Below are 22,988 nucleotides of genomic sequence, written 5' to 3'. Positions count from 1 at the left end.
TAATATAAAGTGAAGAGAAAGTGAAGAGTGAGAAAGTGATGAGAAAAAGTGGTGAGAAAAAGTGATTTTAAAATTGACGAAAGTAACGTGATAAAAAGAGATGAGAGATACATAATATTCACCCACTTAGTAGGCCTACGTATTTATTTAAACTAATTCATAAAAAAAAAATAATCCGCCAAATATGCCGTTCATGAGCGTCTCTGGGAACGTATATCCCTCGGCGCGAATAGCGAAAGAAACGCCGTAAACCTTCTCGGCCTGCTTGTCGATGAAGGCGTCGATGTAGTCCCGCGGCTCGTTGGGCGTGCGCTCGTCCCGGTGCTCATCTATATAGACCTGCAGGAAGTCGAATAACCGCTGCTTGTCCTTGAACAGCTGCTTGTGCGGCCCCGGGAAGTGCTTCAGCAGGGGGAACGCGTTGTACACCTGGAACGAGGAGAGGAGGAGCGCCGCCGTCTGGGAATGAAGGCTCTGTCGGTAGGAATAAGGCGACCCCAAAACCACGTCCCCCCCCCCTCCCCCGGTCTTGGATGGGACTGGTCATCACCGTTTCAGAAAGGCTGTCCCAAGTGGCGTAGTAACGACATTGTCAGTTTTGGGAGGGAGGAGGTCTGGCAATCGGTCAGGTGGGGAACCCCCAATATTTGATTTGTCTCGCACGGTCGCACCTAGAGGCTATTACATACCGCGGCTCCCCTTGCCTAATCACAACTTCGTTACGTTCACGGTCTCCGACATTTAACGCTGCAGGGCCACTCCGTTCTTGCAAAATGCAGCCACTACAGCTCCGTAGTAATATCTCTTTGCGTATCTAATGAAATACATATCTCAGAAACGGAGTTCTATTCTATGTCCAAAGTTATTTTATTTAAGTTACTGTCATTCAAAGCAAATTCTGTTACGTTACGTTTCTTTACGGTAGAAAAAACTATGACTTACAATACTAAACCGTTGAAAACATATCTCGTGGTGGTTATCAAAGGGGCCCCAACTCGTAGCTTTTGGCACAGGGGGGGGGGGGGGTCAAGGCACCCCCTGCCACATGACCACGGGGAGAGAGAGAAAACATGCAAACTCCAAATATACAGCATGCGTCAGGGTAGGGATCGAACCCACGACCTCCTGCATACCAGGCGAGGTAGTTAACATCTCGCCGCCACCTCCACCTACCCTGTACATCGCCTCGATTCACGTCGTTTCGATATGTGCCGTCGCACCATTTCAGGAGCGGCATCCCCGACATAAACCCGGGGGCGCTTACCTGCACGTGGAAAATAAATCCTTTCAGCCACGGCAAAATGTATTTTAGGCCCCCGTAAAGAACATTTCCGCGGGCGGGCTGGGCACGCAGCAAGCTCACCTGCGCCCAAGCGTTGCCCATCGTCTGCACATTGCTGTTGAGCAACTCGAGCAGGTTGATGATCTGCGCGTCGCTGTAGTCGAACCGCTTGCCCAGCGTGATGGAGCAGATCACGTTCCCCGTCGCCAAGTTGATGTGGGTCATCGTCTCGAATGGCCTCCCTTGTGCATGAAACCAACGTCAAGAGGGGGTTTCAAAGTGTGTCGTTTAGTTCCCTGGCTAACCCGTGACCTGGCGCGCTAGTCTGCCAGTATTGTCGCAACATTTTTTCTAATTTGGCCAATTTAGATCCTGACGCTGGCAACAATGGCCTCTCCTTTTGCAAATGGCGTCGTTGCGTATTTATATTCGCTGCGAGTGAAACGGACCGCACCTGGTATTGTGACGGTTTTTATACCCATAGTTAAAATTAGGGTAACCGGCTTCTGCTGGGCCAACCTTTAAGACAGCAGTTCTCAACTGGAGGTACGTGGACCCCTGGGGGTAACGTGGCAATGTCCCAGGGTGTATGCGAGGTGGTTCACAAATGCGTGAAATTATATCGTACGTGAGAGTCATTGGTATATAGTCACGTATGAATCTGCAAGTATGAAATAACTACGATGAAATGAAGATCCTTGTGGTAACCTAGAACGACGTGAAAGACCTTTAGAAACTCGTTGATCGTAAACAACGTTGGTTTGAAAGAGCAACCAGCGAGCACGAACAAATTACTTCACGCAAGCAGAGCATCCGTTTAAAAAAAACATTATTCGCTTGCAGTTACTAGCTAATTAGGATACCTCACAAAATGGGCATTTGGTTAAAATGTCGATGTTCATTATTTATACATTTATTTCTCAGAACCACGTTAGGTCAGAGAAGGGGGAGGGTGGGGTGCTCGGTTGAAAGAAAGTTCAACAAGGGGGTCACAGTAGCCAAATAAGTATAACCCGTAAAAACAAAGTTTTTCACTATAAATCCTTTATATGCGTGGCAGCGAACTTAATATAAAGGATTTAAAAATATATTCGCCTGTGGAGGACGCGGGGATCGATCCCGCGACCTTTGGCATGGGAAGCGAGGGCGCTACCAACTGCGCGACTCCGCCACGGCCTGTGGAGGGGTTACGCTCTGGGCTCTTACACTGTAACGTTCAGCCAAAGCCATGAATGAGTTATATTTGAATATATGTAAAATACATATTTTTTGCCTAAAAAGTGTAAAATTTTGGGAATTTTTTTTCACGAACATTAATTGTCTCGCACAACGAGTCTGTGTGGAAAATGTCAGCTCGATTGGATCACGGGAAGTGGGTTAAAAAACGACCGAAAGATTTGCACGGTCGTAAGCAAGCAAGCAAGCACGCAAGCACGCAAGCAAGCAAGCACGCAAGCAAGCAAGCAAGCGAACTTAATATAAAGGATTTAAAAAGGTTGAGAATCACTGCTTTAAGACATTCAGTGGCTCCTTTTTTATTTTGTGCCGTGGCTGTTTACCACCTTACGATATTCATGTTAAGGCACCACGGTGGCAAGATGTTAACTACCTCGCCTGGTATACAGTAGGTTGTGGGTGCGATCCAGACCCTGACTCATGTATATTTGGAGTCTGTGTGTCTCTCTCCCCGTTTTTCCCTCCACATTTAGAATCAACGTGCGCTTAAGAGTATTTGGCTGCTGTAAATTTCCACACGATCGGTCACTTCGTTGACCTATTATTTGTGGCCAGGTCGCGTCTCAAAAATAAGCTACGTAGCTCAGTGGGGGGGGGGCCTTTATCTTTGCAATATAAAAAAGACTATGGGCAAGGGGTCGGCCAATCGCGTCAGACTGCCACGTGCTCTGTGCTCCCTCTCACCAAGTCTGCCTTCGAAAGGCTCTATCTTAGAGGGGCAACGTGTTGTTAATAAAATACTTTGAGAAAAAAAAGAGGCCGCGTATGAATGTTCGGCTCGTTGAATGGATTTCACGGGGGGGAGGGGGGTGCTAAGTCTCTGGTCAGCCCCATCCCCCCACACCAGCCGCCGAATGTTTTTTTTCCCCCTAGAGTTCCCCCGGCCCCGGCACAACCGTTCATGTCCTTGAAGCGGTGCAGGAGGGCTTCGGCCTCCTCTGCGACCACCGCTTCCACGCTCCTCTTGCCCATGCCCAGCGTCCGGAGCACGGACAGCGAGAAGCGTCTCCGAATGCGCGCCTGCTCACTCTGCGCAAACACCAGCCCTACGGTGGGAGGAGGTACGGACGATGCGCAGAGAGACAAACACAGTCAAGGCCGGTGGTTCTTAACCTGGGTTGCACACTGCACCCCCTGGGGATGCGAGATGCCCTTTCTGGGGGTGCGAGACGTGGGCAGATTTTTTTTTTAGAAGGTAAACCATCGAAACACAAATTAAACACGGGCACATAAGTTACAACTTACTTTGTTTCATCAAACCCTATGGACAGGGTGCTTCAAAATGTGTTAACACTTATATGAGACTATCGTTATTGGAAAAATAACAGATAATAATACACTGTAACATGATAACAAATGTCATGTTAATAGCTTCAAAAAGTCAAGTCTCCACTTGTTTGCCATCGTTGTCACAGAATGCCTGGAATCTTCTCCAGGTGGTCTCCAGAGCCCGGAGGCACATTTCTTGCGCTATTGTTGCAAATTCTCAGAAGTGTTAACATTTTATTGAAGCACCGTGTATTTATTAACATAATTGTTTTACGATTGACAACCAAAGGGGTGCAGGCTGCAGTAAAGGTTAAGAACCACACTGCTCTAAAGGAACGGGGGCTCGACGAAGCCGACCGCGAGGAGAACAAGCGGTCGATTGAAACATTTCTAGTCGGATTTTCACTCTTCAACGTTCAAATCGTGCACCACCTCTATAAAGAACGGTGGCGTCGATGTGACACAGCCCCCTGGTATCTAGGTGACTTTACCGAAAGACCCAAAGAGCATGTAACTATTATATAAAACAAAATTGAGTACTATGAGACATCTCCTTTACCAGTGGCAAAATATAGTAATAGGTTTTTACCCTTTCAACTGGTACAAATCATTATCATTATCAGAGTTGTTTCTTTTTGTTTGCATTTTTACTGCTTGTGTTGTGGTTATTGCAAACATGATGCCTTGTATAAAGGTGTCAGTTTTTTGTACCAGTTGAAAGGGTAAAACCCTATTACAAAATTGAGTGCTAGGATATTGCGAACGCAAAGGCACCATCGACTCAAAGGGGTGGTTTTTGGGGATAACGACTCAGTGGGTGAGACTTCGATTGAAAGGATTGAACGGGTCGCACTTTTGTGCAGGACAAAGCACTTTGCAACGCGAGAATATCTCACGGGCCTTTGCTTGTAACGACGACGCAACGCGATCGCCGATGATCTGATTACTAGTTTTGCATCTTCGTTCAACTTTGGCAGTGGTTTTTAGTTGCAGGCCCTTCACTGCCGCAGAGATTGTAATGCGATGTTGACGTTCCGAGGCTTTTATTTGGCCGTGAGAATGAGGGACAGATCTCTTACAATCATGTTACCAACAACAACAATGCTACCAACAACAACAATGCTACCAGCAACAAAGATGCTACCTACAACAAAAATGCTACCAACAACAATGCTACCTACAACAAAAATGCTACCTACAACAATAATGCTATCAACAACAATCATGTTACCAGCAACAATGCTACCTACACCAATTGTAGTGTGTCAACTGAAGCGCACACACTGTTGTAGGAGGCAACGTATTTATTAAATATTTACTGTACACCACTTCTGATTCTAAGTGTGGCTAACTTCCCCCAGGCTGCTGCTCACTATTGTAGGGGTGTTACGGAGGGGCTGTATACAATGGGATCAGATGGGAAAGAAGCACAGTGGGCGTGGCTATGTCGGTGCACGGGCAGGTGCTCCCAGCGACGTCCGCATCGGGCAGCCTGGGGGGCTGACTCGGAGCTGGGATCCCCCGGGGCCCCACCCCTCAGCGGGGGGTTTGGTATAAAAGGGGATGAGCCGGAGGGCTCGGGGAATAGGTTAAGCTAAACCAGTGAAAACCGAAGATCGTCCAGAGAGAGCCCTGGACTCCCCTGGATCGCCGCCCTTATCAGGGCCGCACAGGACCGAGCCAGTGGCGTGGTCCCGAGAGCCAGAGCCGGTGGTCTTATCAGAGCTGGTCTGGGACTCCGGGTACCGTAAGCCCGACTTACCAGTGTCGGGCCAGATAGCCTCCCCTAGCCCGTTAGTGGAGGACTAGGAGGTAGGTTAGGCATAGCTAGCAAGTGTATCCCCAGCTAGCCGGGTGAGGGGGCCGATACCCCCTCCAGTGTTGTATGTCCGTGATTGTGCCAACTGACGCGGAATAAATACGTGTGCCTCCAACCCCGGCGTCCAAGAGTCCTCAACGATATTACATCTGGTGACAGAAGTGAACAACCACGAACATGGACACGCGCCGGACAGCTCGAGCCAGGGTACCGGAGGCGGAGGACACCGATGCAGTTGTGGAGCACGAGACGGCTGAAGAAGGCATCGAGCAGCCGGGGCCGGATGCATCCACACCGCAGCTTTGGGATGGGGGGGATCCGTCGACAGATGGACTGAGGCAGGCTCACGCAAAACTGGCGGAGCTGCTGTACGCTGCTGCCACCACGCTGGAACAGATCACACGGCTGGGGGCTGGTGGACCGCCACGGGGCGACGACAGCCGACGACCAGTGCGCCTTCCCGCCATTTCGACGGAGCCCGACTTCAAATCTCCCGCCATCGCCGCAGCAGCTGTTGAGGGCGTGGCCGGCCTGAGCCTCGCGTCCGACGTCGGACGTACAGTGGCTGCCGCGTCATCACCAGCGGACAGAGCGTCACCACTGGTGCGACCGGCGATGCCATCCGTCGTTCGCGCCGAAGCCGAGCAGAGTGACGGTGACAATGGAGAGCGACCTTCCACGGCGGCCGCTGCGTTGCGCCAACGGCTACCTCCACTCAAGGAGTTTGTTGGCGAGGATGGCGACTGGGGCGGCTTCCAGAAGCGCTTCCTCGCGCACCAGGAAATGGCGCAGTGGACAGATGCCGAGGCTCTCCGCGCGCTGCCGGCGCTCCTCGACAGCGACGCCCTCGCCACTCTTACATCGGCATCGAAGGACAAACGCTCCACGCTGCAGATGGCACTGCAGCTGCTGGCTGCAGTCTACGGACCACCGTCGGACTGCAGGCAGCTCTTTTATGATCGCCAGCGAGGTGCAAAGGAGTCGCCCCTGGCGTATCGTACGAGTCTCCTGGCACTAGCAAAGACGGCCTTCCCACGAATGGACAACGAAGGCGTGGACGCTATGGTAACCGAGAAGATCCTCCTGCTGGCGGACGACTTAGACATTGTCGTCGTGGCACAGGACGACGCAGAAATGTGTTCCCTCCAGGCTGCACGACTCCTCCACGCCAACCTACTCTCGCAGCGACGGAAGACTAGCAAGGCAGCGACCGGGCGTGCTGTGGCTGCAGCCACACTCCCGGCGGAGGAAATTTGCGCTGTAGATCGTCAACTGCAGCAGAGAGCGGGAGTATGGGCGGGCCGGGACGGGTCGAGCCGCCTCGACCATCCATCGTCGTCGCCAGCGCTCCCGCGCTGTTACAATTGCGGCATCCGGGGCCATGTCGCCTCGGGGTGCCGCTCTCCTCGGCAGCGTGGGACGACGCCTCGACAGGACGCCGGCCCTCCTCCCAAGCTCCATCAACATAACCCGGTGAGTCGCGGCACCCCTCATGTTTGGCCCACGCACACACCCGTCACACACTCGCACACCGCAGCGAACGGGGGGCCGACATTGCACACCGTCGCGCCAACACGCACCACTGTGGGGACTCATATCGAACCCAGCCAGTGGTCCGTGTTGGCCCATCGCGTTGTGGCCGCATCGTCGGGGTCGTCAGCCGTTGTGGGGCACATTGACGGGGTTGAGGTGCGCATCCTGGTCGAAACGGGAGCATCGGCGACCATCATTTCATAACTAATTTACAATATTCTTCCTGTCCAGAGCCGTCCTTTGCTGCCCGTTAACGTCCCATTCTATGCTGCTAACGGGGGCTCACTTGGCATCATTGGACAAATTCGAGAGCAAATTTGTATCGGTGATATCAAATTATCTGGCCCGATTTTTGTTTCCTCCTCGCTGGCGGTTCCGTGCCTGCTGGGGACGGACTTCCTGGGCAAAATGCCGATTCGTATTTTGATCGACCAGGGCTGCATTGAGCTCCCGTCGGGCCGACGCATGGCGTTTCTGCCGTCCCCCGCTGCGGGTCGGACGGCGTTCGCGACGGTACCGGCGTTCGTCGATAGAACGGTACGCGTACCGCCGGGGGCACAAATGTTGGTGCCTCTTAAACTTCGTCGGCCCTTCGCTAAAGGCATTGGGGACCAGGGGGTTCTGCTGGGGCCGTCTAGGGCCGGGGTTAGCGGACCTCATTTAATTCCGGCCCAGACCATCGTTAAAGGGGACGGGGATCCTTTCATCGCGGTCCTCAATGTGGGGTCGCAGATGGTGGTGGTTCCACAGGGGACCGTGCTTGCTCACGCAACGCCGGTGCCCTGTGAGGAACCCGTCGCGAATCACGTAAGCACTGTCCCTCTGCCGCGACCACATTCGGACAGCGATGAAGGGTGGCTCGAGGCGCTTTGTGCGGGATCGACGGACCTGTCGGATTTAGAGCGTCAAAAGCTTAAAACACTGCTGCGTGAATTTTCCGACGTTTTCAGTCGGAACAAATTCGATTTGGGCTGTACTCATCTGCTGCGTCATTTATCCCTCTACCAGCCCTTGGGGAGCGCCGATCGTCCTGGTTAAGAAACAGGATGGCTCGTTGCGTTTTTGCGTCGATTTTCGTCGCCTCAACAAAATTTCTGTTGCCGACGCATACCCGTTCCCACGGATGGACGAATCGCTTGACGCCTTGGCGGGAGCGCGATTCTTCTCCACATTGGATTTGCTTTCGGGATTCTGGCAGCTTCCTCTGGACGATGATTCAAAGCCTAAAACTGCATTCCGTACACCGCACGGCCTGTTCCAATTCAACCGGTTGCCGATGGGACTCCACTCAGCGCCGGCAACTTTCCAGCGATTGATGGAATTGGTTTTGGCTGGATTGCAATGGGACTCGTGCTTGATTTATTTGGATGACGTTATCGTCTTTAGCAAAACATTTGACGAACATCTCCAGAGGTTGCGGGCGGTTTTCCTCAAAATGCGGGCTGCTAATTTGAAATTTAAACCCCAAAAATGTCATCTGTTACGCGAATCTGTGCGTTATTTGGGACATATCGTCGGACGCTCAGGTATTGCTACCGATCCCGCCAAAACGCAGTGCGTCAGCTCCTGGCCGACTCCCACCTCTGTGGGAGAGGTCAGGAGTTTCGTTGGATTCTCGTCGTATTACCGACGGTTTGTCGCGGATTTTGCGACGATTGCGAAGCCCCTACACGCTTTTACGTCAAAGGGGGTCCGGTTTCATTGGGGACAGGAGGAGGAGGCTGCTTTTTGCTCCCTTCGGGATGCTCTGGTAAAAGCTCCTCCCTTGATTTACCCCGATTTTTCTAAACCCTTTTTGCTCGACACCGATGCGAGCAACACGGATATTGGGGGCGTGCTTTCACAGGTGGTTGACGGCGTAGAACGGGTAGTCGCGTACGGTAGTCGGGTGTTGTCTCCAGCGGAGCAAAGATATTGTGTCACCCGTCGGGAACTGTTGGCAATTGTCAATTTCATCCAACAGTACCGCCCGTATCTGTACGGTCGGCGTTTCACCGTCCGTACAGATCATGCGGCACTACAGTACGCCCTGCGAGTTCAACAACCATCGGGACAATTGTCTCGATGGTTGGAGATTCTCCAGGACTTTGATTTTGAAACTACGTACCGTAAGGGCGTTCGCCACACCAATGCGGAAGCTCTGTCGCGCATGCCAACCACCTCCGAATGCGCATGCCTCCTGGGGTCGGGACGTTGCAGGCCTCCGGGTCAGATATCCGTTCCGGTCTTGGCGGCCGCCGACGACGCAGCGTCAATGACGAATTCGATCGCACAACAGGGAAAAGATTCCCTGTTGGGGTTGCCTGTCACTGAATGGGGGCGCCTCCAGATGGAGGATACCTCCCTCCTCGCGTTGCGTCGTCGCGTCGGGGGTGCTGGGCGGGGGAGGGGTGATGCCGACTCATGGGAAATGGTCCAGGGTATGCTAATGCATTGGGACGGGAGATCCCATCGACACCGGCTGGTGGTCCCTTCTGGGTTGCGGGGTAAGGTGGTGTGGGCCGCTCATGAGCGCCTTGCTCCAGCTTGATTTTTTTTGGCCGGGCATGACAAGGGATGTCGCGGATCTGTTGGGGTCATGCCGTCGGTGTGCGCAACGGAAACCACCAGCACGGGAGTCTAACCCGCCTTTGCAATCTATCAAAGTCTCCAGAGTCAACGAGCTTGTCGCGCTGGATATTCTGGGCCCATTCCCCGCCACCCCCAGGGGCAATAGATATTTGTTGACCGGTGTGGAATACTTTACGCGCTGGCCTATGGCCTGGCCCCTTTCCAACCAGTCGGCAGCAGCCATCGTGGAGGCCTTTGTCCAGGGATACGTCCTGGACAAAGGTGCTCCGGAGCGGCTGCTGACCGACCAGGGCAAAAATGTTTCCGGAAAACTACTCCAACAAGTCTGTGAGCTCCTGGGCACGAAAAAAATTCGTACCTCCCCGTATCACCCGCAAACTGACGGGATGGTCGAGCGTCTGCATCGAACCATCACGTCGATGTTGTCACAGCAGGTTTTGGACTCACAGACCGATTGGGACCTGCAAATTCAAGGGGTCTTGGCAGCATATAGAATGGCCCCCCATGCGGCAACGGGATTTTCCCTCTTCTTCCTGATGTATGGCCACGAACCTGACCCGCCTGTTCGGGCCCAGCTGCAGATCCCCGCGCCGCAGGGTAAAACTAAATTGGCCGACCATGTTAAATTTAATCTTGCTAAATTAACAGAGGCACGGGATGCTGCCATGCAAAATTCCGACCTCCGTCAGAAAGGTAATGAGAGGCTCAGACTGGGTCGGGCGCACGTGCTGCAGTGGAAGCCGGGGGACAAGGCATGGCTGCACTGTCCACAGGTACCACTTGCAACCTCCTCTAAACTGGTGCGGCCGTGGCGGGGCCCTGTGGAGGTGGTTGAGGTTTTGCGGCCTCAGTGCGTACGCATCAAATGGGGGAAGCGGCGGTAGTTTGTGCACCCGTCCAGATTAAAACCCTTCGTTGCGGTACGAATTCCCACTTCACACACGCGTGGCCAAACATGTGGGGGGTCGACCGACTCACAGGGTCCGTCTCCGCTGCTCTCACCTAACGTGTTGCCGGCTGTCCCGCTCCCCCAGGTGCACCAGGAGTGACGGACTCACGCCCGACAACCCCTCCTGGGGATGCCGAGGGTCTCGCGGCACCAAAAAGACACTCACTCGGAGACGGACAGTTGCCACCAGACAGTCCGCCATCCGGGGTTGCCCCGTGTGAAGAGCCCGCTGCAAGAACGCGCGCAAAAATGCGCAGACTTTTGTGAGGGCCGGAGAAATGTACATATGTTGTGTTCATTGTGTGTTGTGTGGGTGGTGTGGTTCCTGCACACTGGATTGTACACATGTTGTGTTCATTGTGTGTTGTGTGTGTGGTGTGTTCTCCTACATATTGGATATAGGGTGCTCTTACGGTATTCGTATTTATTCAGGGAGGGTGCGCCGGGTTAATTCTCTTCTTGCTGTTGCGGTTCTTGTTGGTGTTCTTGTATTGTTATTGTTGAAAAAAATTGTGAGTCACACGCGGGTTCAAGGGGTAAATACACTTTTATTGTTGTTTTTTTTGCAGCCGGGACGGCTGCGAGCTGTACAGGGGGGGGTGATGTAGGGGTGTTACGGAGGGGCTGTATTCAATGGGATCAGATGGGAAAGAAACACAGTGGGCGTGGCTATGTCGGTGCACGGGCAGGTGCTCCCAGCGACGTCCGCATCGGGCAGCCTGGGGGGCTGACTCGGAGCTGGGATCCCCCAGGGCCCCACCCCTCAGCGGGGGGTTTGGTATAAAAGGGGATGAGCCGGAGGGCTCGGGGAATAGGTTAAGCTAAACCAGTGAAGACCGAAGATCGTCCAGATAGAGCCCTGGACTCCCCTGGATCGCCGCCCTTATCAGGGCCGCACAGGACCGAGCCAGCGGCGTGGTCCCGAGAGCCAGAGCCGGTGCTTTTATCAGAGCTGGTCTGGGACTCCGGGTACCGTAAGCCCGACTTACCAGTGTCAGGCCAGATAGCCTCCCCTAGCCCGTTAGTGGAGGACTAGGAGGTAGGTTAGGCATAGCTAGCAAGTGTATCCCCAGCTAGCCGGGTGAGGGGGCCGATACCCCCTCCAGTGTTGTATGTCCGTGATTGTGCCAACTGACGTGGAATAAATACGTGTGCCTCCAACCCCGGCGTCCAAGAGTCCTCAACGATATTACACTATGTGCGTGCGTGTTGGTCGTAGGTTCCCCGAGACAAGCCCCGAATGCCCCCCTCGCTCCCCCTTTATCCCTTGGCCCTCCATGGGACCCCTGCCCCTTGGCTGTATCGTCGTGTCCCTGCTTCAGGCCACGGGTCCCTCTCTCCTCCAATTGAGACCCACATCCAGTCACGTGCCCCCAGCTCGTCCAATTGAGGACCGCTTCCGGTCCAGTGACTTTTGTGTAACCCACAGAGACATCCGACTGTGTCTCTACACAATGATGCTACCTACAAGAATAATGCTAGCTACAACTTGAATGCTACCTACAACAATAATGCTATCAACAACAATCATGTTACCAGCAAGAATGATGTTATCAACAACAATCATGTTAGCAACAACAACAATGACACCTACAACAACAATGCTACCAACAACAACAATGATACCTACAACAAAGCCTTTTCCCACAATTCTTTCTCAAGTTCGGTGATAATTTAAGTATTTTCACTGTACCGTAATACTCTTTGGTTCTTTCGGTAAAGTCACGTAGTTAGAAATAAAATAAAACAAATCACGACGTTTCAATCGCAACACAAGCGGTCATCATCAGGCAAAAAAGTCAGCCTCTAAAGGCAAACTGTTTATAAAGGTTTGGGGATGGGCGTAGCCCAAGTGTATCAACAGCACCAGGAGCATGGGCGGTGCACGAGTGCCAATACAGCAGCAATGCCAATGCAGCAACAATGCCAATGCAGCAACAATGCCAATGCTGCAACAATGCCAATGCAGCAACAATGCCAATGCAGCAACAATGCCAATGCAGCAACAATGCCAATGCAGCAACAATGCCAATGCAGCAACAATGCCAATGCAGCAACAATGCCAATGCAGCAACAATGCCAATGCAGTGGGCGAGAGAGCTGCCGTGGCAAGAGGTTATATAGGTTAGAGAGGGGGGGGAGGAGCAAAGGGGGAGAGAGAGGGGGGGTGGGGTAGGGGGATGGGGGGGGGGCTGCGTGAGCGCTAGGGGGAGAGAGGACATGAAGCTGGGGGGGAAGTGGGCGGAGCTGGAAGTGGGAGGCTGGGAACGATGGGGATGCGGGGCGGGGGGAAATTAACTCGGAACAATAGAATAGTACCCGGCAGATATGATGGAACAACCATAAATAGTTGAGGTTTTACCTGGTTAATAACATCCTTCCAATTATTGCTTAATTTCTATCCATCTTCTCGGTTGAAGTTATGTTTATGTATCTGGATGGCTTAATGAACAAACCTTTGATAGTAGCCGGAAGGTTTGCAGAATATCTTGGTTTCGGAAAAAAATACGGCCACCAACACCAGAGACGATTATCTGAGCTGGTCCTGGCCCTCCCCTAGGTCGACTCAGCCTCAAATCAGTAACCTGGTGTGGCGTGTGAACGTCACCACTAGGGAGACAAAGGTAGCCGGGCGTGGTGTAGGCCACCCACCCCCTCGTGTGCCGTGCCGGCCGTTATAGGTGCTGCTCACTTACAGCACTTGCCCCGACAGTCCGTTACAGGCTACACGGGAGATCTTTGTCTTTGGTGGTGGTGCACTCTACACTTTCTAACCTTTGCACGAGGACAAGTCCCTGAATATGGGCACGATGGGCCGGTCCGAGAAGTCGTCTGCTTGCAACACGAGAGCCTCCCGCACGGCTTCGTATCCCGCCAGGACGACGCTGCGGCGCGGGCCGAGACTCACGCTGTACACCGGCCCGTACGTCTCAGCCAGCTGTGCCGCGCACGCCATCAGACATCGGAATAGCAGCGATTTAAGCCGCACCACCTCTACATAATAATAGGCTCAGTCAACCATTCTACACAACAAAGACTAATTTCCTGGCAGCGATTTCAGCCGCATCATCTCTACATAATAAAAAGGCTCAGTCCCTTTTACACGCACCTTTACATCATCCGCACCTAGTTTACACAACAAAGGCTCATTCTTAACAGCGTGCTTGAGCCGCACCGAACCTCACAAAAATAATATTCAGGTCCTACCTTGTCTCCTCCCACCCTCAACCAGTATATATATACAAATACTGTTTTCTTTGTATTTCTCTCACTTGATACAGCTATCGTGCTGTGACGGTTCCACCTGAAGACGGAAGCTTGTGTTGCCTCCGAAACGTCGTGATTTTTATTTTATTTTACTTTCATTAATTTTAATTTTTTACCTACGTGACTTTACCGAAAAAACCTAAGAATATGAATCCTTGCAGTCACGAAAGCTTCAAATCTAGAATCGGAATACGTGTCAAGTGTAACCGGTTGATCGTCGATCGTCCGGGCTTCTAGCATTAATGCCACGGCGGCAAGATGTTAGCTACCTCGCCTGGTGTACAGAAGGTCGTGGGTTCGATCCCGACCGCGACGCCTGCTGTATATTTGGAGTTTGCGTGTGTCTCTCTCTCGCCGTGATCATGTGGAATTTTTATCCGGGTCCTCCGGTTTTCCCCCTCCACATTTGGAATCAACATCACCTGTTTAGAGTTTTTGGCTGCTATAAATTTCCGCACAATAAGCCACTTCGTTGAGTTATCATTTGTGATTAGTTCGCTTCTGAAAAAGAGCTACACAGTTCAGTGGGGCCTTACCTGGTAAAATAAAATTAGTTGAATATGTTTTCTTAGGTCGAACAACCGTGAGACAAGGCCATACAGGAGGCTGTGCCTGGTGTAGGCCAATCAATTTCAAGGACAATACACACATCAGATCATATTTGTTTGCATGGATTTACCACAAGCATGTATTTTTTTGTCGAATTTCTTGTCATTCCTATTTTGTTCTAATTTGTACCAAGTTTCTCTGTCATATGTTAACGATTAAAAACTTTTTCAAATAAATCGATTTCAGTGGATTCTTTTAAATCTTCTAAGAATTTTACATTTCAAAAAACTTCCTGGGAATTGAATGCTTGGTGAGCTTTCCGTTATTGCTTTGTGGTTATTAAGTCGTTGTTTTTACAAAACCCTTCAAAAACTAAAATATATATTGACTTAAAGCTTTCGCGACTGCAGGAATTCATATTCTTTGGGTCTTTCGGTAACGTCACAGATAGAAAAAAAAAACAATACAATTATAAAAATACAAATTATATTTTTTATTCTCTTTATTTTCATTTTTATTCTTTTATTGTCATTATTTATTTCTATCTGCGTGACTTTACCGCAAGACCCAAAGAATATGAAATAGATATGCATACACTCATTTGTTTAGGCGTGTCTCACCTAACGAGCGAGATACATCCGCAAAAATGCTTGTTAAGCGAACACTTTTTAAGCGATCATCGTTTTTCCATTGGATCCCATGTTAAAAGAGAAGTTACGTTTCAATCCCAACATTTTCCACTCTTGAGAAACTTTTTTTTTAAACATGAGAAATACAAATCATGTTCAAATAAAGTAATAAATCACCACACATGAAGAACCACAGTGATTGCAGGTGCCTGTCCTCAGCATCTGCAATGAATTAGTGCCCCCCACCCACCGCTCTCACACCCACCCATTACAGAAACACCACGAGGCACCCTCTCCATCACACGGCGAATCATGCACGCACACAGCACAACACAGCTGGTTAACAAACAGCTGCGGGCTGCAGTGGACTCCCTTCTCCCACGGAACGCATTCGATTGACCGGTCCTCCGCTCGTTACACGACCATTTGCTCGTTTTGGCGAACAAATTGGTCTAAATTGCAAATGCTCGTTGCAGCGGATTCTCGCGGAAAGAACACTCATTAAGCGAGACGCAGGCCTGTATAACTACAATGATCAAAGTTGCACCCTGGGTAACCATATCACAGTGCTCACCTTTGAGAGGGTCTCGTACGGGGCATGCAGGTTGACCTGCATCAGATTTCCCAACAGGGGCCATGGCCGGGGACCTGGGGGGAATCTTTTGGAGCCGCCTCCCAGCAGACGTTGGGCGGACCAGACCAGGAAGATCAGCAGCAGCAAGCACGAAGGAACCCAGGACGTGGAGCCGCCCAGAGCGGCACTCGGAGATGCATCCACAGACATGGCGACCCTGCGCGATAGGGGGCGAGCATCAAGCGGTCAGGGAGACGCGATGCGTCACCGTTTTAGTTCCCCGGAAGTAGCAACCCTACCTCCCAAATGTTGTTGAGCACAGGGAGGGGGGGGGGACGTTGGCAAAAACCGGAATCCCTTCACAAACCAACACGGGTCACGATGGTCATCTCTGGCACGACTTCCCTGCCTCCCTGGTGCTGAATAAAGTGCCACGCCCTTCGTCGGCCAATCGCTGCCACCTACTTTTTCCTTCGCTCCCCGGGTGGAAGAGCGGGCGCCCTTCAATCGGCCCATCTGCCGAGGGGTCGCCCCTCGAAGCTCGCACCAGAGGGCTAAGATGACCCATCCCAGCCACACACATAGCACGCCTCTGCTAGTCTCCCGGACCTTTGCATTTAAGCATGACCCTGGTTATACCGGCCTGTGAAGATGACAGCAGCAGCGACAGTGGCAGGGGCCACGGCACCACAACGCATCTGGGACACCAAACAGTTGTGCAAGCTAACAGAGAAAATGGTGAAGGTGGTGGGTCCCAAAGGGGAGGTCGAGGGTGGGGGTGAGGTTGCACATAGCATCAGGGCAATGTTCTTGTGACCTTTAAATGCCCGCGACCTTTAAATGCCTGCGACCTTTCTGAGAATTGTGTTTGTTTGGGAGGATGCTTGAAAATATCCCATTGTAACATTTCAATCAGTCACTCACGAGGCGTAGTCGGCGAAGGACAGTTGCACCGGACGCGTAACCTCTTGTGAAAGCGTTCGCATAGATTGCTCTTGACTACCATGCACTGGCATCTCGAGTGATTGTTTGATCCACAGAGCACGGGGAAGGGGGGAGGGGAGGTTTGTAGAGGGGGTGACCACGGGTAGAGCAGCACCATTTCTTTGAGGGTCGCAGTCCACCGCTTCAAACGCCGACCGCCAAGAAAAGTGTGCGCAATTTGCGCGTCAAGATGGGCGACGTGTTGTGTTCTTATAATAACGTGATACGCTCGTTATTGTAATTTAAAAAATCATGAAATACTGTTTGCTATCTGTATTATTGTTGTTAGCACTATTTCCCTAACCCCAATGAAGCCCTCATATTGCTCATACGAAAGAAATAACATTGTCGGAATGCATCCCCATATACACAATGGTATAATGACCCCTTTTTAATGCTGATTTGCTTAGCGCTCACTTCTCCAGGAACGCATCTTGAGCGCCAAGCAAGATCTGCTGTATTTTAGTACACTACTGTAGTGCTCGACTTGACACCATAGCTTCTTGCTTTTCTCTCTCACTTTATTCTGCTAATACCGGTAGATCAACATTCCTCCTCCGCGCTCTCCTCCGTCGACTCTCCCCGTCACAGTTCAGCTGCTCTTTATCAGCTTCTCCGCCACACTCCAGCCGCTGCTACCCTATGCTTCTCCGCCACACTCCAGCCGCTGCTACCCTATGCTTCTCCGCTGCTACCCTATGCTTCTCCGCCACACTCCAGCCGCTGCTACCCTATGCTTCTCCGCCACACTCCAGCCGCTGCTACCCTATGCTTCTCCGCTGCTACCCTATGCTTCTCCGCCACACTCCAGCCGCTGCTACCCTATGCTTCTCCGCTGCTACCCTATGCTTCTCCGCTGCTACCCTATGCTTCTCCGCTGCTACCCTATGCTTCTCCGCTGCTTCAAAACCCCCTCCCTTTATCCCCAGGGCAATTAATCTCCAATTAATCGGTGGCATCCCCCGCGACGCCCGTCGCCCCCTAGCGGGGGGCTGGCACCTGCCACATTTTCCAGACAACACGGCGCCACTTAGCGACAACAACAACTTCCCGGCCAATCAGCGCCCTGCGTCCTTAATCGCCCCCTACCCTCTGTTACACTGTCCTCAGACAGCGTGGCATCACATTTAGACAATAACAACTCCCAGCCAATCAGCACCCTGTGTCCTTAATCGCCCCTGACCCGTCTCTGGGCTTCTCCTAACGCCTAACGACAATAAAAACCTCGACCTCGTTTACTCCCACTGTACTCTGCTTGCGCATACACCCACTTCCGTGTGTGGCGCGTATTTCAGGCACTACACTACATACTAATTCACAGACACTAATTGGAGGTACTCTCTCTCTTTTATTTCGGCCTTCACAGCCTTAGGGGATAACTACACACCAGGTCGGGACAGCCAACACGCTGCCAGACCCACAGCTTAAAGAGGGCGAAGATCAGGATGACGGCACGACGAGTTCCATTCCAGATCGCAGCAGCCCCGACTGCGCGTTGGAGCTCGCCTTTTATCCTGCCCAGCGTGGCCAGGCTCCACCCTCGGCCCCGCACCCCTCTAGATCCCACAGAGGGCTCCATGCCTTGCCCACAGGTCCAACTGTTACCCCTAATTCTATTGTCTACCAATCTCCCAGCGGCACGTGCTGCAGTGACTCATTCAATGTCACTACACATATAAAGTGTTCCTGGCTGACTGGCAGTGGTGACGCCACCGCTCACATCTGCGCGATTACATCACCGACATCCCACAGCGTTGATCTGGTTTTGTGCATGCTGACGTCACACAAATGGCATGCATTTATGTAGTGGTGTGGGGAAGTATAACTATTTAAAAACTAAACCATTAAAAAATATATCTTACCAGGTAAGGCTATATAGCTCTTTTTCAGAAGCGACCTGGCCACAAAAGACAGCTCAGCGAAGTGGCTTATCACGCGGAAATGGATAGCAGCTCAATAATATAATCTAAACGCATGATGTTCATTCTAAATGTGGAGGGGAAAAAACTGAAGGACCCCGAGAAAAATCAACGTGACCATGGAGAGAGAGAGAGTGAGAAAACATGCAAACTCAAATATACAGCAGGCGTTAGAGTCGGGATCGTACCCACGACCTTATGTGTACCAGGTGAGGTGGTTAACATCACGCCACATCTCTACTCTACAGGGCAGAGCACCTTTTCATGGGCCTAACTGCTCATTGTAACATTTTGGAGAAACAGCCCACACCGATGATCAAATCGCGCAAAATGTGCCCAAACCCATCAGATTTCCATCAAATTTTCATCGATGCCTATAACCGTATTGCACTCGATGTTCCGATATCTGCGCTCTCCACCGCCACCGGCACAAGCCTGCGCTCACCAGCTTTGCCAAACATGGTTGTTTGGTGGTCATGATTGACACACACGCGCCACAACCAGGGAGAGGGGTAGAAACCGGTCCGGACCGGTCGGGCCAACGGCGGTTGGAACCCCTCTGAGGGGAGGGGGCTGGCAGGAGCTACGATCCCCCAGAACCCCGCCCCTCAGGGAGAAAGAGTATATAAGGCGGGTCTCTGAGAGCGCGAGTCGGTCCATCTCAAGCCGAAACCAGAAGCTGCCTGAAGAAGAAGAAGACCCTGGACCCCAAGCCGCCGACGTCCTTCTAAGGGCCAGGGCTCAGTGCGGTGCCAGTGGTCGTGGGGTTAGGACCCTGAGGTTCCCTCGGCCTGATGCCCTTGTGAGGGCCAGGTCCGGACGGGCCAGTGGTCAGGGACCCACCGGGCCAGCGGTGGGTCAGCCTCCCCTAGGTTTAGCTAGCCGGAGGGCTGAAGTAGGGAGAGTCGTAGGTACGATAGCACGGAGGCTGTACCTCCCCAGGTTGTGGGTGAAAGGGGCCATTACCCCTTTGTGTTAGGGATTAGTGTAAACTGTTTGGTGAAATAAAGCGTGTTGCCTCTACGAAGACTCCGTCTCCCTCCAAGAACATTACAGTTGTATAAGCCCCACGAAGCGGGGGAGGGGGAAATCAGAAACACGATATGCCACGTTGGCAACCATAAACATATCTCTGGAAAGAATTAATCAGAACCGTTGATCGCGATGAGAGTTGCACTTATGGGATCCCATTAACTCTGCACAAGGAAAACCCCGTTGGGAAGACATCACTGCACATTTGGACTTTGCTTACTCTGGATGCACAAAGTCTGGAGTGCTCCTGCAAGACCCGGGTGCCTTAAAACCAAAGGAACACAGACAACCAAACACCACGGCAAATCATGATGTTGGCTTGCCACACGATGCTCTCCTGCTCAAGGGCACCAATGAACAGGCTCCCACTGCTCTAAGCGTGTCACCCAATCCGTGATGTGTGGGGTGAGATACGAAGGACTTTGTCCTGAGTTTTATAAAGAACATGGGGGACTCCATTCAACAACGGCTTGCAAATCTTGTTTTAGGTTTTACCGTCGTACAAAGGACAACAGGTAAATGGAAAAAAAACCGTGGAAGAAAGGCAAAATCGATGCCATTTTGCATCCTGGAAAGCCGCAAGATCTTTACAACTACAGGGCCAATTACCCCTCTTGTCTTCCACCTCCAAGCTGACGGGACGTACCGTGGTTGCCAGACTTCACCCCGATTGTCGACCCCCCAGCTGCCTGTGTCCCGAACAGGCCGGAACTCGAATCGGTAGTAGCTGTCAAGAGCAGTTCCATCACCAGCTTCATAGTAGTTGTTTGTAAAGCATCAGCAGAAAGCTAGCACAGGGATAATTTACCCACCTCCTCTGCTGCCCCATCACACTGTTTGGCATCATGGCCCGATGCTGAAGATAGCCAAAATCATCAGCTGCTGCTCTAACGTAACCTAAGCAATGCAATGCTCAGCAACTGTACTCTCAGTGTACACATCGCAGCTAAAAGCTGCTAAAAGCAGCGAGGTGTACAACTATAAGACTAAAATCTTGATTTGAAGCTTTCGTGACTGCAGGAATCCATACTCTTTGGTTCTTTCGGCAAAGTCACGTAGGTAGAAATTTTTTATAAAAATAATATATCACAGTGATATTTTTTTTTTATCACAGTGATTTTTATTTTTTTTAATTTTTTACGTACGTGACTTTACCGAAAGAACCAAAGAGTATAAAACTAAAAACTTTTTATTTTACCAGGTAAGGTCCGTTAAGCTACATTAGCTCTTTTTCAGAAACGATCTGACCACAAATAATAGCTCAACGAAGAGGCTTATCACATGGAAAGAATAGCAGCCAAATACTCTAAACGCACGTTGTTTCTAAATGTGGAGGGAACAATCGGAAGACCCGGAGAAAGATCCATGCAACAACAGGGAGAACATGCAAACTCTAAATATACAGCAGGCATCAGGTTCTGGTGCGAACCCACGACCTCCTGTATACCAGGCGAGGTAGTAAACATCTCGCCACCGTGGCGCCCCATATATATCGTGCCCTTCCGTGTCCATCATTTCGCGTGCTCATATATGCAGGTGACATCGCCCTTATCGCACAGGGCACACACTTCGAACACGTTGCCAATAACAGTTGATCTCGTGTGATTGGACGCATATTTCCGTCGCTGGAGACTACGACCAAATCCCTTGAAAAGCACCACCGGCGCTTTTCGCCTGAACAATCGTGGAGCAGATGCCACCCTCGATGTCGTCCTTCCGTGGTAACCGAGTGCGCTGTGACCCCGCTCCAAGACATCTCGGCAGGGCCGAATTAAGATTTTGTAGGCCCCTGGGTTACAGGTACTGTGAGGCCCCCAGTAATATTTTCAAGAGGAAAACAAAGTTAAAGAAAAAATATAATTTATTTTTACAAAGCCACCAACAAATAAAATTCAGCATAACATCGCACCTCCTGACGTCGACGTTTCCTCAAAGACACCGGTGGATGCATACACCGCATGAGAACATCAACAGCCCGATGCGCACATTTCCCCCATTAAAAGGTGAACTTAAAGACAGGCCACAGTGTGACTGTGGCCACGCGAGCCAGACTATGGACCATATATTTAACCACGTTAGTCTCTGATGGAGCCCTCTCGTGGCTGGCAGGCCTCGACATCGGCATTTAGCTCCTGAACGTGTTGCAATGATAGGCAAGAAGCGTAGGTCCACGACCCCCATACGGCGTGTGGAGATAGATCTTCATCCATTCGTCCCGCTTACCTGCACCGCCGAAGATATCCGAGTCGACGTGACCAAGCCACCAGAGAGGACAGGAGCCACGTATTTATACCCCAACAGAACAAAGAAAAAATGTACACCGCACTCTTAGCCACAATGATTCAAGTTCACATTAGCGATGCAAAGTAATCATTAACAGAAGGCAATGTGGCCAATGAAATGTGGAAAAAAGTAGATTTTATATCTATTTGTTTTATGCGGAGAGACAAATATATACTAAAATCTGCGTGCTGTATTTATTTTTGATGTGATTGACCGCGCAAGAGTGCAGGATTTTATACAAACCACAATACACATCTCATTGGGCGGTGACGTCACCACGACGCTTGTGCCAGATAAACATCCACATGCACACACACAAGTCCACGAGACATTGTGTTCTTAATTATTCACACATCACGACAAACTTGCTCTTTGACATTTGTTCCCGACAGCTGCAGATCTAGACACTGCTGAATGAAGGCCTCCCCCAAGCCTCTTTTGGTCCTTTGCCGTGTAACAATTCACCTGCACAGTGAGCTGATAACAGCTGATTATGGCTAATAATTTGGAGGTAACGGTACCTCCAAAGTGCCTTTTTATACCCGTGTAACGCCCGCGAATAACAGGAACTCCGGCGGGTGGACTATTTTGATGGCGTGGACAAGCTTGTCATACGGGGACAACTAGGTGATGTAGAGGGGCCAACGGAGATGCAAAAGAGACAAATAGATAGTAAAAGAGTGCCTCTCTTCGCGCTGGTAGATGAACTCCGAAATGGGGCTTGTTGTGCGCTTTTTGCTAAACAAAAAAACCCAACTCATAGTGAAGTCCTGTCGAGGTTTAGTTTGTAAATTCAGGGGAGAAACTCAGAAGACCGGGATAAAGTCTAATTTTTCAGGGATCGCCTACATCACCAAAAATGACAAGAACATAGCAAATAAAATACATAAAATGAAGCAAATATAAATAACGTTGAAAAAACAACGGTGTCACATGAGATATTGGAAATACAGCATTGCACAAACACATTAATAAAAAATACCCTATGGTGTAAGCCGAGTTGGGTAGATCATTTGAAGACTCGTACAATCATTCACTTACAGAATACATCAATCAGGCCAAATGAGAGAGTGGATTCAGTAAATCCAAATT

At 51.0% G+C, this 22,988-nt stretch overlaps 1 protein-coding gene across 1 annotated transcript in view; it reads right to left on the bottom strand.

The window, feature by feature from the left end:
* The window catches only part of LOC144731848 (cytochrome P450 2F3-like), a 50,522-nt gene extending 32,394 nt beyond the window's left edge, over nucleotides 1–18,128 (bottom strand). The window contains exons 1-6 of the mRNA XM_078613133.1: nucleotides 18,084–18,128; nucleotides 15,679–15,895; nucleotides 13,435–13,597; nucleotides 3,415–3,564; nucleotides 1,364–1,524; nucleotides 253–429 (exon numbers count right to left, since the gene is read on the bottom strand). Coding sequence (XP_078469259.1) covers nucleotides 253–429; nucleotides 1,364–1,524; nucleotides 3,415–3,564; nucleotides 13,435–13,597; nucleotides 15,679–15,888 — 861 coding nt within the window. The 5' untranslated portion in view covers nucleotides 15,889–15,895; nucleotides 18,084–18,128. The remainder of the gene's footprint in view (nucleotides 1–252; nucleotides 430–1,363; nucleotides 1,525–3,414; nucleotides 3,565–13,434; nucleotides 13,598–15,678; nucleotides 15,896–18,083) is intronic.
* Between the last annotated feature and the right edge of the window lie 4,860 nt (nucleotides 18,129–22,988).

This window comes from Lampetra planeri, chromosome 40 (genome assembly GCF_965212315.1).
Source record: "Lampetra planeri chromosome 40, kcLamPlan1.2.h2, whole genome shotgun sequence".
In the NCBI taxonomy this organism is placed as follows: Eukaryota; Metazoa; Chordata; class Hyperoartia; order Petromyzontiformes; family Petromyzontidae; genus Lampetra; species Lampetra planeri.
Note: the sequence above shows the minus strand (reverse complement) of the source record. Positions and strands in the feature narration are given on the sequence as shown.